Source organism: Electrona antarctica, assembly GCF_951216825.1.
Source record: "Electrona antarctica genome assembly, chromosome: 23".
NCBI lineage: Eukaryota > Metazoa > Chordata > Actinopteri > Myctophiformes > Myctophidae > Electrona > Electrona antarctica.
The window spans coordinates 18,244,319-18,259,830 of record NC_136804.1 but is presented as its reverse complement, the minus strand read 5'-3'; the positions used below and the strand labels follow the sequence as shown (position 1 = coordinate 18,259,830).

The window sequence follows — 15,512 nt, the reverse complement described above, 5'->3', positions numbered from 1 at the left end:
TTATTTGCAATGTATGACTCATTTCTTGCATTAATGTTGTATATTTTATTCATTTCATTTTCAATGAAACTCTGGGTTTACGAGTATACTGATGTAGTGGGTTTGTGATGGGGAAGAGCCTTTGTGTATGTATTGTTTGTTGCTGTATTGTTATGTTGTACGTTGTATGTTGTGCCCTGAGGACCCCCTTGAAAACGAGTTGCTGCAACTCAAGGGAGTACCCTGACCCTCTAGTGAAATTTCAAATAATAATAATAACATGAACCATAGACATCATGCAAGCTAACGCTCGCTGTGGCTAATTAGCTAGCTTCGGACTGTATCACACGATATGTATGCAGTCTGGCCCTTCGTCTGATCTAAGAGCAACATAGCTAGTTGAACCTGACGCACGGTTCATCTCAAATATATCGTTACGACAACTGCGAGGGAGAAGCGTGCGGGAATTAACGTGCTGTAAAGTTAAATTTGCTCCCGGGAGGAACATTACCCACCTTGTTGTCGCGCTTTTCCTTTCCTTCCCGGCGGCCACCGGCGATGGCTGGCTGGCATTATGAAGTGTTGCCAGGTCATGCTAGATTTTGCGAGAGAAATAAGCAACCAGGTCTATGGTCTACCAAGCCCAAAAGAAGCGACTAATATATTACTCTATATTAAAAGCGGGTTTATTATTATTATTATTATTAATACAAAGGAATCAAAGGAACTGAAAGCCCAAATAAGAAACTGCACTTTAGGAACAAGCCCCAAAAAACCCGCAAGTTACCGCGGCGCAATTAACTACCGATATTTTCGAGCAACTTTACAGACAAGCCAAAAGTCGCTTGTAATAAGCGCACATGGCAACACTGGGCTCGATGTATGAATTGAGTCTGGTTGGATGAAACTGTATGACGCGTCATCAGTCTGCGTCTGCGACGTTATCCTGTTCCACTTCCATAGTAAACAACCACAACCACCACAACACATACGCCTTTAGTCTTTTCTACCTCGTTTCTTTTTCTAATCAGGTATGTTACCAATGAAATGCATTCTCTAGGTGTATATTTGTAGTGTATATTTGTACGTCTCTAAATGTTCTGAAGAATTGAAAAGGGTGGACCCTGTTGTAAACAAGTGTAATGCTTTATCAGTGTTGTCGTCCACAGTAACAGTCTTTGTATTGAGTTGTGCGTTCATGTGAAATGTACCCATTCTGCAAACTGTTAATAAATACTCCAATCAGGTAAGGCTCTATTTTAATGTGTGTATGTCAATCACATTGGATTGTTATATTATCGTTATCGTAAATAAATAAGAATGTATTGATTGATTGATTGAAGTATTTATTAACAGTTTGCAGAATTACAGTACATTTCAAGCACAAATTACAATTCAATACAAAAAATGTTAACCGTGGACGACACCATGACACATTACACTTGTTTACAATAGGGTCCACCATTTTCAATTCACCATAAATATATATATATATCTGTATATTGCAGTTCAGTTGCTCGTCCAGTGAAAGCATCATGAGTGGGGGTTTGGCTCCAAGTAAAAGCACTGTGTATGTGTCCAACCTGCCTTTCTCTCTCACCAACAATGACCTCCACAAGGTGCGTGTTACTACACTATTTTATCATCTCAAAGGCTGTTGTATGTATGTGATATCCTCTCATAAGATTTAGCTAGTCTGGGATCGACTTAGCCTAAGATTTAGACTCTCGTAGATGTATTTTATCGATTCTGACATTTGAAAATGTCAGAATCAACAAATTCATCTATGAGAGTCTCCCAGAACCCACGTCACCCCTGCCCATTTTGATAGGCTGGAATGACGTTGACGACAGAGTACAGCATCTTGCAATGGGCCTGGTCTACAAGATCCGCTACAACACTAAAAGATACCCATGTACCTTTCAAAATACTTCCTTAATGTCAACGAAGTCCACAATCGCAACACCAGAGGGAGTTCAACTAACAACGTGCAACCCAGATTTGGCTCAAACAAGGCATTACATTAGCCACTAAAATGTGGAACGATCTACCAGCGGCCATTGAGAAATGTGAATCCCTAGACTTACGGGCGGCTGCAATTCGAAACTGGCTCCTGTAAAAAGTTTAGTCCCCGCCGATTTTCCATACTGTACTTGTTTTTCCCCTTTTTACTTTCTTAAACTGTATATATGATGATTTCCTATGTTTTATAAAAGTGTGTATTTGGATGGATGGATGGTGTATATTTGTACGTCTTTATATGTTCTGATGACTTGAAAATGGAGGACCCTGATGTAAACAAGTCTTAGTGCTTTTTATGGTTTTATCCTCGTAGTTCAAAATCGGCAATGTAGCCAATTAACGCTGAGTGTTTACAAATGGACCCACATGGACCAATATTTGTGTAGTTTGTAAAGCAACCAATGATGAGTAACATGTATTCACTGTCATTTCAGCTCTTCACCAAATATGGGAAGGTTGTGAAGTAAGTAGTTCAGTGACAAAGCCAACAAATTCCACCAGGCAATAAGGTTTATGAACAATACACAAAAACGATTGTTGCCTGTCTGTCTGACTGACACACACACACACACACACACAAGGGGGATGATTACCCGACGGGCCTGTTGGGCCCAGACCCAGGGGCACCTGAGCTAGGGGGGCCCCTGAGCTTGTACCTCCGCACAACCGCGTCGCTGTCACATGGGGGCTCAAGCTCAGCATGTTGCTGGCCCAGGGGCCCTTTATCTCATGATCCACACACACACACTTGTACTCTTGTGTATGGGGGTTGTAACAACTAAAATATGGCAAACTCAAACATGAATCTAGACGAGAACAACCAATGTCTTATATTTAATTAAAGGCTGTTACTCTCGGATATTTGGCCTACTAAATGTAGCTTTTGGGAAATATGACCCAATGCAAATTATAAATCATGAGATGGATAAAATGCTGTTTGGAGATTTAAAGTATACGGAAAAGGACAATGGGTACTAGTAATATCAGTAAGTAATATCAGTCATTAGTAATCGTTTCTTGCTTCCCAAAGGGTGACAATTGTGAAGGACAAAGACGATCGCAAAAGTAAAGGAGTGGCATTTGTTCTCTTCCTGGATAAAGAATCGGCCCAAAACTGTGCAAGACAATTAAACAACAAACAGGTAGGCCTGTAACAATTACAGAATTCCTCTCTAGTTTTCATCAGCTATATTGATTGGTATGGTGAGGTGAGCTGAATCCGCCTCTTTGTTTGTCCCACAGTTGTTTGGCAGAACAGTGAAAGCCAGCATCGCCGTCGATAATGGCCGAGCATCCGAGTTCATCAGGCGACGGAACTACACAGACAAGACCAAATGTTATGAGTGCGGGGTTAGTTTGCTTTTTGTTATATTTTGTTTGATGAAAAAGTGTAATAGGCCTATCTCACAGCCCGCTTTCCACGCCCACTTCCGGTAAATAGTGGTGTCTTTAACATGAGCATTTACACGTTTTTTTTCTCTGGAGAATCTAAGTACATTTTCTAATGTAAAAATGTGACAGACCAATATTATTATGAAGCAAACAAGATGGTAAATCAGGTCGAACAGATAGAACAAACCTTACCTTGAGAAAACAAAAGTTGTAGACTTCTTAAATTACCTCTGTTAACATGTAGCGTCTATGGAGTGACGTCACCTATCACCACTAACCCCGAAAGGGGGCGTATTTAGGGGGGGCGGGGAAATTCTGTGAGATAGGCTTATTATTAGTAGTATATACTGTATATATTGGCCAGTCTACGATGTCATATTGATGACATCTCCATAAATGGGCATGAGGGACACAGACGGCCAGACATACCGAGACAGATTATCATAAACGAGACACAGCCATAATTACATTCTATTTGTTCAAATTTAGGATCACTATCCTATAGGACTGGCCACCCGGCAGACCTCTGACCTCACAAACCCCATCCACCCATTATATAAGCAGGACCACGTCACTCATACTATTCTTATTACGTCACAATATAAGGGCTTGTTCACAGCTAATAAGTCATGTTTAGTTGATGGTAGGTTATTGTTTGTGAGCTACAGTTGCTTCCTGAACAGTTTAGCGGACAGGATAACTGATAATGACTGATGAGTTTCACCTGCGGGAAGATTCTCCAACAGAGGCAGTGACTTCGAGATATGCACAAGCATGCAGTGATCCACAGGGAAGCACAGATTTGTTTTGTGCTACTGAAACATACGGATCAATCAACCGTGTCATGGACAGCAAGATGGCGGGGCTGAGGAATCGAAATACATTCGAACCAAACTGCATAAGCCGCATCTTGAAAGACGGCTGGCGTCCTCCAACGCAGCCTGAGAATCTGGCGCAGGATGAGGTCCACGAGGAAGAGGTGGTGGCGGAGGAGCCCAAAACCGGGCCCGTCCAGATCGTCTTGGCCAATGAAGAAGAGCATAACTTTGAGCTAGACGTGGCGGCACTGGAAAGGATTCTGCTCCAGGACCACGTGAAGGACCTCAATGTGGTGGTGGTATCTGTGGCCGGAGCCTACCGCAAGGGCAAGTCTTTCATGCTGGACTTCATGCTGCGCTACATGTACAACCAGAACCAACAGCAGAATGATTCTTGGATAGGAGGAGACAATGAGCCGCTGACAGGATTCAGCTGGAGAGGAGGCTGTGAGAGAGAGACTACAGGCATCCAGATGTGGAGTGAGGTCTTTGTGATTGAAAAGCCTGACGGCACTAAGGTTGCAGTGCTGCTAGTTGACACGCAGGGGGCATTTGACAGCCAATCTACCATCAAGGATTGTGCTACTGTGTTTGCCCTCAGTACCATGACCAGTTCTGTACAGGTGTACAATCTGTCCCAGGATATACAGGAAGACAATCTCCAGCATCTGCAGCTCTTCACAGAATACGGACGACTTGCTATGGAGGAGATGGAGTACCAGAAACCTTTCCAGTCCTTGATGTTCCTCATTCGAGACTGGAGCTATCCTTATGAACACGACTATGGCCTCGAGGGAGGCAAAACCTTCCTGGAGAAAAGGCTAATGTTGAAGCAGGGCCAACATGAAGAGCTGCAGAATGTGAGGAAACACATCCACTCCTGTTTCTCCAACATCAGCTGCTTCTTGCTGCCCCACCCTGGCCTTAAAGTGGCCACCAACCCATACTTTGATGGCCGGCTCAAAGATATCGACGGGGACTTCACACGGCAGCTGGAAAAACTGGTTCCTCTGCTGCTGGCACCAGACCAACTAGTGGAAAAGGAGATTGGAGGAAACAAAGTCACCTGCAGTCACCTGGTTGAGTACTTTAAGGCCTACATCAAAGTCTACCAAGGGGAGACTTTGCCTCATCCCAAGTCTATACTAGAGGCGACGGCAGAAGCCAATAACCTCACTGCTGTGGCAGGAGTCAAGGAAATGTACAGCAAGAACATGGAACAGATCTGTGGAGGGGACAAGCCGTATATCGCACCATCCGACCTCGAGCGCTGCCACGAGGAGTTCCGCGAATGCTCAGTGCGCCACTTCCGCTCAGTGAAGAAGATGGGTGGGGAGGATTTGTGCCAGCGCTATCAGGACCAGCTGGAGGCGGAGCTAGACGAGGCCTTCGGAAACCTTTCCAAGCACAACGACAGCAAGAATATCTTATATGCAATGTGCACGCCCGCCACACTGTTCGCCATCATGTTCATCACTTTTGTGGTGTCAGCTGTGATGGGGCTCGTGGGCCTCACATCACTGGCAGTGCTGTCCAACCTGATCATGGGTGCCATGCTGCTGTCTCTCTTCGTCTGGTGTTATGTGAAGTACTCTGGGAAGTTCCCCGAGTTGGGGAAGCTAATAGACGTGGTGGCTGAGACACTCTGCGAACAGGTGTTGAAGCCCCTCAGCAAACACTTTATGGAAGATGGCATTGGGTCGACCGCGGCCACCTCTATCAGAGCCAGGTTGACAGAACAGGTTTCGCAATTCAAGCAACAAAAGTCCCACTGACCGTCCCTGTCACTGCTCCCTCTCCTGTCACTGCTCCCTCTCCCAAAATCTCATGTTTTCAGTCCTGCGATACAATGTTTTCCTTTTATGAATTTTGATTGACGATTACAACAACCGTTATGCTCCCTCGCATACAAATGATGTGTCCATCTTTTTATTTTCTCAGAAAGTCTTGAGTCAGTAGCCTGTGTTATTAATGAGCGATGATTGCATCTCGTGTGTGCGTGCATGTGTTTCAGTGAGAGAACAAATGGCTCCTACAAGAAAGAGAGTGAAATTACATTGTGAAGTGAGTTTTGCAACTTTGGGAGTTAACAGTGGATTACACAAATCCAGCATGCTCTTATGGAAACACAGCCTTTATGTCACTCACGATATGGTGGGCGATATGGTGATAAATATCGCTGAGACGATACAATGTCTCCACCATATGCCTTTTCAGAGATTTCATATATATCGTCACACAGTGAATGCACATTCTATGATTTGCAGTTCTATACGTTAATTTATACTTCTGTAGAACGACGGTTTCGTTCGCCAAAAAAGTATTTTGATCTACTCTAAATGGTCTGTTACTTCTTTTTCGTTTTATTTTTGTTAGCTTGTAGGTGGTTTTACTGTTAAGTAACTTGAAAAATAACTAACAACCGCATGAAAAATTATCGTGATAATATATTTTTCCATATTGCCCAGCCCTACTCAATCGTTGAAGCATCATTTTCTTTTCATATGTACTATTTTGTCCCATACCATGTAATTATTCCTTTGAGCACTACACTTTGACTGCAAAGAGGGGTCAGGATTACTGGGCTGAAACCGTGCCCAAAGTTGGAGTCATAAATCATAGAAGACCGACATAATAGAGGGGGAGATTTTACCTGCAATTTTATTTAGTTTGGGTTAGTTTTGTTCATTGTAGTGTTTTTATTACGCCTTTTTCCCTGTTAAAGAAGTAATTCTTTTCACTTTTAGTTTAGTTTGAGTATTAGTCAACACACACATTCACAAATGTGTACACTACTGGTATATACACGTGTGTCTTATTTATTTAAGTTCAACATTAGGTTAACTGCACTTATATTGACAGCTCTCATAAGGGATGCATTCTGAAAGCCTTTCTATTAATGGTTTAAATGGGTCACATATTTCTGACCATGGCCTCAAAGTATAAATGTATTGAACTGGAAGTTATTCATTTGAGAAATGTAACCTTTATGATAGAAGTTGTTCCTGAATCTAGTGAACTTTAAAGGGATTGACACCAACCTTCCCATGGATGTGTGTTTAAACTCTGAACAGTATGGATTTGTGGATAGTGGATCCTAATTGTCTCATCCATCTGTCCCCTGAATATGTTTGAGAGGAGGCCATACTACGTCAAATGGTTTGCGCAATGGCATTGTGGTAGTTCCGGGACTGTTTTTTGAACGCTGTAGCTCTGTATGAGGCTAGCCATCTATAAGAAGGTTGGTTGGTCTGTGTCAATCTGTCTGTCTATAATTGTGTGTGTGTGTGCTTGACCTGAGCTAATCTCGCAAACCGCCAAAACGATCAGCACCAGATCGGGTCACCACACACTTCTTGAAGTTGTGCACACTACCAGTAGGCCACAGATGTACCTCCACTAATTTGTTTCACATGTTTCATACTTTTTTGAGGGGCGCTAGCCACTCCAATGCATGGCTTTCCGAAATTACATCATGTGGCAGGCAGCCAAGTCTACGGACCGGTTTAGAGCTCTTTCAACAAAAATCCTTTGCCAGCAAAGTCTATGGACTTTTACGTTTGTTTAGCGGACTAAATTAAGACGTGAGATGTCATATGGCCGATATAAATACAACTCGCAACTAATTCCGTTTCATACAATAACACAATCCATTCATGTCTCGTGGAGGACGACGATGTGGATGATAGTGTCAGACTGTTCAGAAGGCAATCCACAGTGGGTGCCGCTCACTTCACACAAGTGTGATTTTATTTAACTTATACTAGTACTTTCTTGGGGCTTAGATCAGGTATCAGGGCTGATACCGTGCCCAAATTTGAAGTAGTTGCATCATCGATGAGACATCACATAACAGGCTGGCCACATGAAGTCCGAGTTCCAACGTTGGAGCCAAACTATTGCCGTGTGGACCCAGAGATCCACATGATTAGATTCTTAATATTAACATGACTTTACAATGTTAAAGTCTTTTTAGAACTTATTTAGCCTCTTAACTGTCTTTTATTGGTTGTTTTAGCCACCTACAGTATGCCTACATACCTACGCCTGCACATGCTCTGATGAAGGCTCATAGCCGAAACGCATAAGTGTTCCTTTTTGGTGTGTGCCAATAAAGAAATGGAAATGTGAGTACTTTGTCCAGCATTTATTAAAACCTTTTTGAAATGTCTAATTCCTACTTTTTGATGTATACTGGATTTGGCTCTAGCACTCCACTGAACCATTGCTGATGCACAACCTCTTTTTCTCATTTACCTACAGTGTATCGTCCCTGTTGTTAAGTAGGGGCCAGTGTAGCTTGTTGCTAGGACCTTCTAAAGCCAAAGAGGATTGTCTGGGCCAGTGTAGCTTGTTGCTAGGACCTTCTAAAGCCAAAGAGGATTGTCTGGGCCAGTGTAGCTTGTTGCTAGGACCTTCTAAAGCCAAAGAGGATTGTCTGGGCCAGTGTAGCTTGTTGCTAGGACCTTCTAAAGCCAAAGAGGATTGTCTGGGCCAGTGTAGCTTGTTGCTAGGACCTTCTAAAGCCAAAGAGGATTGTCTGGGCCAGTGTAGCTTGTTGCTAGGACCTTCTAAAGCCAAAGAGGATTGTCATTTCATTGTTTATGTTACTGTGTTAGCAAAATTATCCCGCCGGGGTTTGCCAAAGTTAGAGGCAAAAATTGTATTAAACAAAATAATACCACATATAGCTGCAAGCAGTGATAAGACGGGGTCAAGCCATGAAATCCTCTCTTATTAAATGAAAAGAAGTTTCTCATCAATTCCCGTCGGTTCCCTTGCTGATTTCGCCTGTCTTCTAATGATGGTGCTTTCTAATCTCACAGCAACTCCTCTCGAATGAGCTAAACGCAATATGAGAGCTTTATATAGCCGTTTGGAGATTGAAGATGACGCTTCTTCCGTTACATTGATTGGCTGAAGGAGTTGTCTGTCAACACTGTACTCCTGCAGCCAACCATGCATTAGCAGGGTCCAGACTCCACACAAATGAATGGAAATGCGGAAGTGGTTAACCAGGCTACGAAAATCTTTGATGTCGCTTTTTTGACGTCAGGAGTGGACAGACTGATCATATAATTAATTATTTGGGAGATCTAAAGGTCAGAGGTCCTTTGACGAATGACCGAAACTGTAAATAATGGCGGAATCAGATTTGTTTTTTACAAAAACAATGAATCCATTATCCAATGCATAATTGGATAATAATTTAATTGAATAAATCACTTAAATGATGTATTTTTGCCATCCATCACAGGATACAGGACACTTGAGCTACGCATGCCCCAAAAACATTCTGGGAGAGAGGGAGCCTCCGAAGAAGAAGGAGAAGAAAAAGAAGAAAAAGGTTCAGGAAGCTGAGCCGGTGTAAGTAAAGGATAAGCCCATGAGATATTTAGGATTATGTATAGTCCTCTGTCGACATCACTGATTCTCAAAAGTTTAAGTCAAGAACACCAACATTTATATTTATTTGACCACAGACCCCCATTTGAAAAGATTTGTGCCAGGTATCAAATAAGAGAATATGTATATTTGCAAGATTATTCTGATTTAAACTGATTAAACTCATTTTAAAGTCAGTTTAAGATTAAACTGATTTTTATTCTATATTTACTCCCTGGGGGTCCATGGACCCTACTTGAACCCCTTCAAGGGCCCCTGGGGGTCCATGGACCCTACTTGGAGAACCACTAGTCTGTCTACCCCAGTGGTTCCCAAACTGTGATGCGTGCACCCCTTGTGGTGCGTGGGTGCGCGACATGAAAAGGCTAATGGTGGTGCTATGGTTTTATTTTAAATATACTAACATATTATGGCAAGTATATGCAGAATATAGCCTATGCTGCATATAAATGCCATATTCAGGTTCATATACTGTATGTGCATATGTGGATAAATAGGAAATGTTTGTCTCTATATAGCAATATGCAATTGATATTTCCATGTCGGGGGTGCGTCAGCTAGGTCAGGAGGTAACGGGGTGCATGTCGGGGGTGCGTCAGCTAGGTCAGGAGGTAACGGGGTGCATGGCCAAAAAGGTTACCTTATATATTGCACTGTCCCTATTTTCACTGAAGCAAAGTTCTTGAACCATCTAGTGACCCCATGACATCCCTTAGCCATGAATAAAATGTTGTCTTATCCATGTTATCTTGACGCCGAATATATGTATCGTTTTCTCCCTCAGTGAAGAGGAGGAAAGTGAGGATGAGGGGGAGGACCCTGCTCTTGACAGCCTCAGTCAAGCCATAGCTTTTCAGGTTAGTGTGTTAGTGGGTTTTTGCCACAACTGGTGTCTTCCTGTCTAAATTATTAGTTGACATAAAGTCTTGATCTAGAATCCAAAAATGACAATTTGAGAACAATAGTACCCAAGAATGGACTGCTTCAGTCTGTGAGATGCTATCTCTGATAACTGAAGAATCTAGATTATGATTAGGCCTATGTCATAATTATTGCGAACGCAGTAATTATTGCGAACAGAGCGCTAGTACTGTTTTCGGCTGCGTATGTCGGTGGTCCCCTCGGCCAATCAGGGATTGTGTATTTTTGGTGGCGTCGCTCGGCCAATCCAATCAGGGATTTTGTATTTTTGGTGGCGTTGCTCGGCCAATCAGAGCACAAGTTGGCAGCTTGCTGCGTATGTCGGTGGCCCCCTCCGCAAATTGGATTGGCTCCGTATGTTGGTGGCGTCGCTCGGCCAATCAGGGATTGGCTGATGACGTAACTGTATGTTTATGTAAAAACGGTGGTTCCTTATTGGCCGAGGGACAACACTGACATATGTGGATGACGTAAACAATTTGAGTTTCAAACTTATGAAATCACAATGAATTGTGTTTGAATGCACAATATAAGTTATATTTTTGAGTGGTGTAAACCACTCCTACAACTGTTTTTGTTAGTTTACGTGTCTGTCTGTCTGTTCGTACCAAAAAATGAGCATGGTTGCTATGGTCACCCAGTTCACACGGGTGTGATTTCATTACGTCAGACATTACGTCAGACCACAGCTGATCAGGCTATATAATACCTTACACCACTCAGTTCACACGGGTGTGATTTTTTTGCAATACATCGCAATTTGTGGAAAGTTAATTAGGTGTAAGAACACTTTAATTCTCTGAAGTTTTTTTTTTAAACAGTTAGGAATGGAATTAAATTTTCTATTGGTGCAAGTTTTATTTTAAATGTTTGTTTATGGGTTTCGTCTTTATTCGTCGTTATTTTAAAGAGGGAGGGACGGTAAGTTGACAAGAGTCAGGGGTAAGTTGAGCGCTCTGCTCGCGCACAAGTAGGCCATTCATTTTATTTATTTATTTAGTTGGGACAGTGTATATTGATGAACATTACATTAAAAATGCAGTGTAAGTATACCAGATTTAGTTTCCATCTGCAGTCCCCAGACCTCAAACAATACAAACAGGATTGACATAGCCTCATTAGCCTGGGCACCATTTCATTTAGGTATATGATCCTGTCGGGAGCGTATGATAGTCGACAGGCGGCAACTTCCTTTTCCCTCAAACCGAGTTTTCTCAATAAAAGCTACAGGCTACGAGAGCTTTTATTGTTTGAGGGAAAAGGAAGTTTCCGCCTGTTGTTCCTGCCTGTCGCCTACAAAACAATACTACAACATGACGTAACGATATCATCCGCTCCCGACAGGATCATACGGACTTTTGAAACAGAGACCAGGCTTTCCTCCGAGGTGGTGGAAAGCCTGGTGAGGCGAGGTTAGGATTGACATATAGGACATAGCATACAAATACCAACTTGGCCAACTTGTGTGCAAAGCGCAGGTTGGCAGCTCGACAGTGCATTTCTAGTTGATTATGTAATACCAAGGCTAAAACAATATTGTGTCCCTCAGCTACTTGTCAGGTACATTTTACGGCAGATTTATACTTTGTTGTACAATGATGCTTCCCACCAGAAGTAGGCAAGTGTAAGAAATGCATTATGATGCATTTTTAACTTATAGGTCTGCTATTTTCAGCATGTGACGCCATCGTGCAACAGAGTTTAAGAATTTAATATAAGCAGGTAACCAGGCATCATTCAGTGGTCTTCACTTGTTATATTCCAATAATGTTAAAATGGTGGCTGATGATGGCGATTAATAATGCCATTTCCAAAAATGTCTCTTGATATAAATGCTGTTGATTATTTTGACTCTTTGGTAGCACAATGTTCTGCTGTCCTAGTGTTGTTATCATTGGAGTAAAATAGGGATGAAGATTCCAAGGGCTAACACGGGCCCTCAGGAATAGGAATTTTGTTTTCCAGTGTGAAGTGATGTTACATGACCTAGGATCCGAAGTGCGAGCCCGGATGACCAATTTACAATTTAGGCATTTAGCAGACGCTCTTAATCCAGAGCGAGTTACATTAAGCAAGAACAAAAGCATGGGAATACATCACATATATAAAAAGCATTTATCAAGAACGTAGCTAGAACATATCTATATAATGACACTGTACATATAAACTATACATATATACTATACTATGCTGTACATATATACTATGAAGTGCTATGACTACATACAATGCAATTATTGTGCTGTCTACATAACATGCTATAAGTCTGTATCAAATGCTATCTAAGTCTAAAAAGTGCTGTCTAAGGGGGTAGGGTAAGTGCTATGGGCCATGGTGGAGTCTGAAAAGGTGGGTTTTCAGACTACGGCGGAAGATTGGGAGTGATGCTGCAGTTCTGACTGCAACGGGGAGTGCATTCCACAGTTTTTGAGCCAGAAGGGAGAAGAGTTTGGGACGTGTGGAGCGTTGTCCCTGCGTTTTTAGTGAGGGTACTTCCAGCTTCCCTGCATTGGCTGACCATGTTTCCATGTGTCATTTTTCTCCTTTGCAGCAAGCCCGTATAGAGCAAGAAGAGCAGAAGACAGTGGTATCCATGACTCATGATGACAGCACTCAGGCCTCCACATCAGAAGATTCCAAGAAAACCAAAATTAGAATAAAAAAGAGCACTTACTTTAGTGACGAAGAGGAACTAAGTGACTAATGTAATGAGTTGTACCTATGGCAATGAACATTATTCAAACAAAGCACACGTGCTGGTTAGCTGAACGGATAGTCCATCAAACATGTGTTTTCGGCAAATACAAAATGTGTAATTCGATTTTTTCTTTTTGGTTTTGGATCTCAGTATTGTGGTGACATTTTTATAATATGGTCCACTGTCCACAGTCTTGGACAATTGTCACTATCTGGATTATGTTTTTCTTACATTAAGTATGTCATGTCACTAGGCTTGTATGGAGAAAGAAATCAGTTATGTTATTTCTTATACTGTATAAATTCTTGATGATTAACTGTTTGTTCATTTGTTGGTGATTAAACTTTTGTGTTTTTCTAGTCATTGTTAGTCATTTGAATGCCAAACAAAATTCCAATGACAGAAGCTTTTAGTTTCAGTATATTTGGTGTACAAAAGTAATACAGTGAATGAATATATCCTTCACAATTCACAGTTGTGAATTGAAATGCATATTTTATTTACCGGTAGTTAATGTAACACAACCAAAGACCTTATTTGTTTGAAGACTACAGTACAAACCCATTCACAAACCATTTCAGCTCAAAACCAAAAGAGAAATGTGGTGTCTCCCCGGGATCCAAATGTACAAAAATGTAACATAGTGAAATGCCATATTACCTACATTTACCAGTAAGACGCCTGGGGGCGAGAAGCGACAAGGTCGCGTGCACACATCCACCTGGGTGACAGCAGACTGCTGGGCGAGCGCTGGCGCTTTGGAATTAGGGGTCAGATCAACATATGGAATGAATTCTGTACTGGCCATATATGGAGTGTGCCTTGAGTGTACAGGGTTTGATGAGGTCAGATCAACATGGAATGTCAGAACAGGTCAGCTCCATATATGGATGGATGGATGGATTTTATTTTATCATTGAACACTGTTTACACACATGTACAACGAAATTGATCTGTTGGCATCACTCCAATGCAGTACAAAAGTAAGTAGAAATAAACAGTGTATGTACAGTCAGTGAAGAGTTCATATTTTTTAACCGGGGGGGACAACTCTATCTCTTGGTCAGAGAGTTCAAGAGGACAATGACTGAGGGGAAGAAGCTGTTTCTGGATCTGGTGGTTGAAGTCTTGAGGCATCTGTAGCCCTTTCTCATCTGTGAATGGGAGGGGTGGAACAGTCTGTTGTTGGGGTGGGAGGCATCCTTGATGATGCTGAGGGCCTTAGACTGGCAGCGTTGTTTGTGGATGGACTCAATCGATGGTAATGAGCAGCCTATAATACGCTGCGCAGTTTTCACCACCTTCTGTAGTGATTTCCGCTCTGCAACAGTACAGTTTCCGTACCAAGCTGTAATACAGTAGGTCAATGTACTTTCAATGGTACAGCGGTAAAAGTTTTCCAGAGTCAGGTGGGATAGCTTGACTTTCCTTAGTCTCCTCAAGAAAAAGAGATGCTGGTGGGCCTTCTTTATGAGGGATGATGTATTTAGGGTCCAGGAGAGGTATATATATGGAGATCTAAGGGTGGCAGCGGGAGCAGTGTCTTGAGTGTACACAGGGTTTGATGAGGGTCCAGGTATGGCCGGGCCTTAATATTCGGGCCTGTTGAGAACTGCCGGGTGCGGCTGCACTAATAACTTTGGGGCAGGCCCCTATAGAGTTTAAATGGACAGGTATCAGTGAAAAGGGAGACATCGAAGCAGAAGGATGGATGGGGAAGGATCAACATATGGAATGTCAGAACAGGTCAGCTCCATATATGGAGATCTAAGGGTTTGCTGGCCAATATTGATGCGTGACCATATATGGGGCATTCCCATATATCGTCATGCCCGGGGTTACCAATTACTGACGGGAAATGCACAATTTCATAGTTAACTGCGACAATATAATTGTCAGTGTTTATAATGCAATATCATCTACTATAAAGTATTACATATGATCCTGGTCTAAATAAAACGTCAGTGAGTGATCAGTCATTATGTCATGTGTGGCCTGTTTGGCCTAGCTCAGACCTACTCTGGACTGAGTCCACAGTAATACATGGTCAGTACACGGTAGACCTATATACACTTTTAGCCTAGGAAATGTGTGTCTCTGTGAAAGAGGCCATCTGAACGCCGTTAAGAACAGCTGATTGGTGAGGGCTACCCAGCCTATCTCAACCCAACTGCCTAAATCAGCTCAGCTGAAACACATAATAATTAAGCAGTCAGCGATAAAAGCAGGTCAAATCTGTTCTGTCTAAGCTGACCACCGAAGCGTTCGTCTTTTGT

At 42.3% G+C, this 15,512-nt stretch overlaps 3 protein-coding genes across 6 annotated transcripts in view; 2 read left to right on the top strand and 1 right to left on the bottom strand.

The window, feature by feature from the left end:
- The window catches only part of pphln1 (periphilin 1), a 36,531-nt gene extending 35,972 nt beyond the window's left edge, over window positions 1-559 (bottom strand). For all 4 annotated transcript variants that reach the window (XM_079494444.1, XM_079494446.1, XM_079494445.1 and 1 more), the window contains exon 1: window positions 495-559. The gene's annotated coding sequence lies outside the window, so the exon portion shown is untranslated. The remainder of the gene's footprint in view (window positions 1-494) is intronic.
- Window positions 560-870: 311 nt separating this feature from the next.
- Window positions 871-13,595, top strand: zcrb1 (zinc finger CCHC-type and RNA binding motif 1). Its single transcript, XM_079493854.1, has 8 exons — window positions 871-1,010; window positions 1,488-1,598; window positions 2,436-2,464; window positions 3,032-3,143; window positions 3,244-3,351; window positions 9,469-9,578; window positions 10,402-10,474; window positions 13,090-13,595. The coding sequence occupies exons 1-8, from the start codon at window positions 891-893 to the stop codon at window positions 13,240-13,242; spliced, it is 816 nt and encodes a 271-aa protein (XP_079349980.1). The 5' UTR covers window positions 871-890; the 3' UTR covers window positions 13,243-13,595.
- Window positions 4,250-5,986, top strand: LOC306916301 (atlastin-2-like; the record flags this gene model as incomplete). The annotated part of the gene is made up of 1 exon (XM_079494135.1): window positions 4,250-5,986. The coding sequence occupies one exon, from the start codon at window positions 4,250-4,252 to the stop codon at window positions 5,984-5,986; it is 1,737 nt and encodes a 578-aa protein (XP_079350261.1).
- Window positions 13,596-15,512: the final 1,917 nt, after the last annotated feature.

Coding starts and splice junctions, on each gene's coding strand:
- zcrb1 (XM_079493854.1), top strand. CDS start 891: ATGACGCGTCATCAGTCTGCGTCTGCGACGTTATCCTGTTCCACTTCC. Junction 2,465..3,031: donor AAATATGGGAAGGTTGTGAA/GTAAGTAGTTCA, acceptor TGCTTCCCAAAG/GGTGACAATTGTGAAGGACA. Junction 9,579..10,401: donor GTTCAGGAAGCTGAGCCGGT/GTAAGTAAAGGA, acceptor TTTCTCCCTCAG/TGAAGAGGAGGAAAGTGAGG.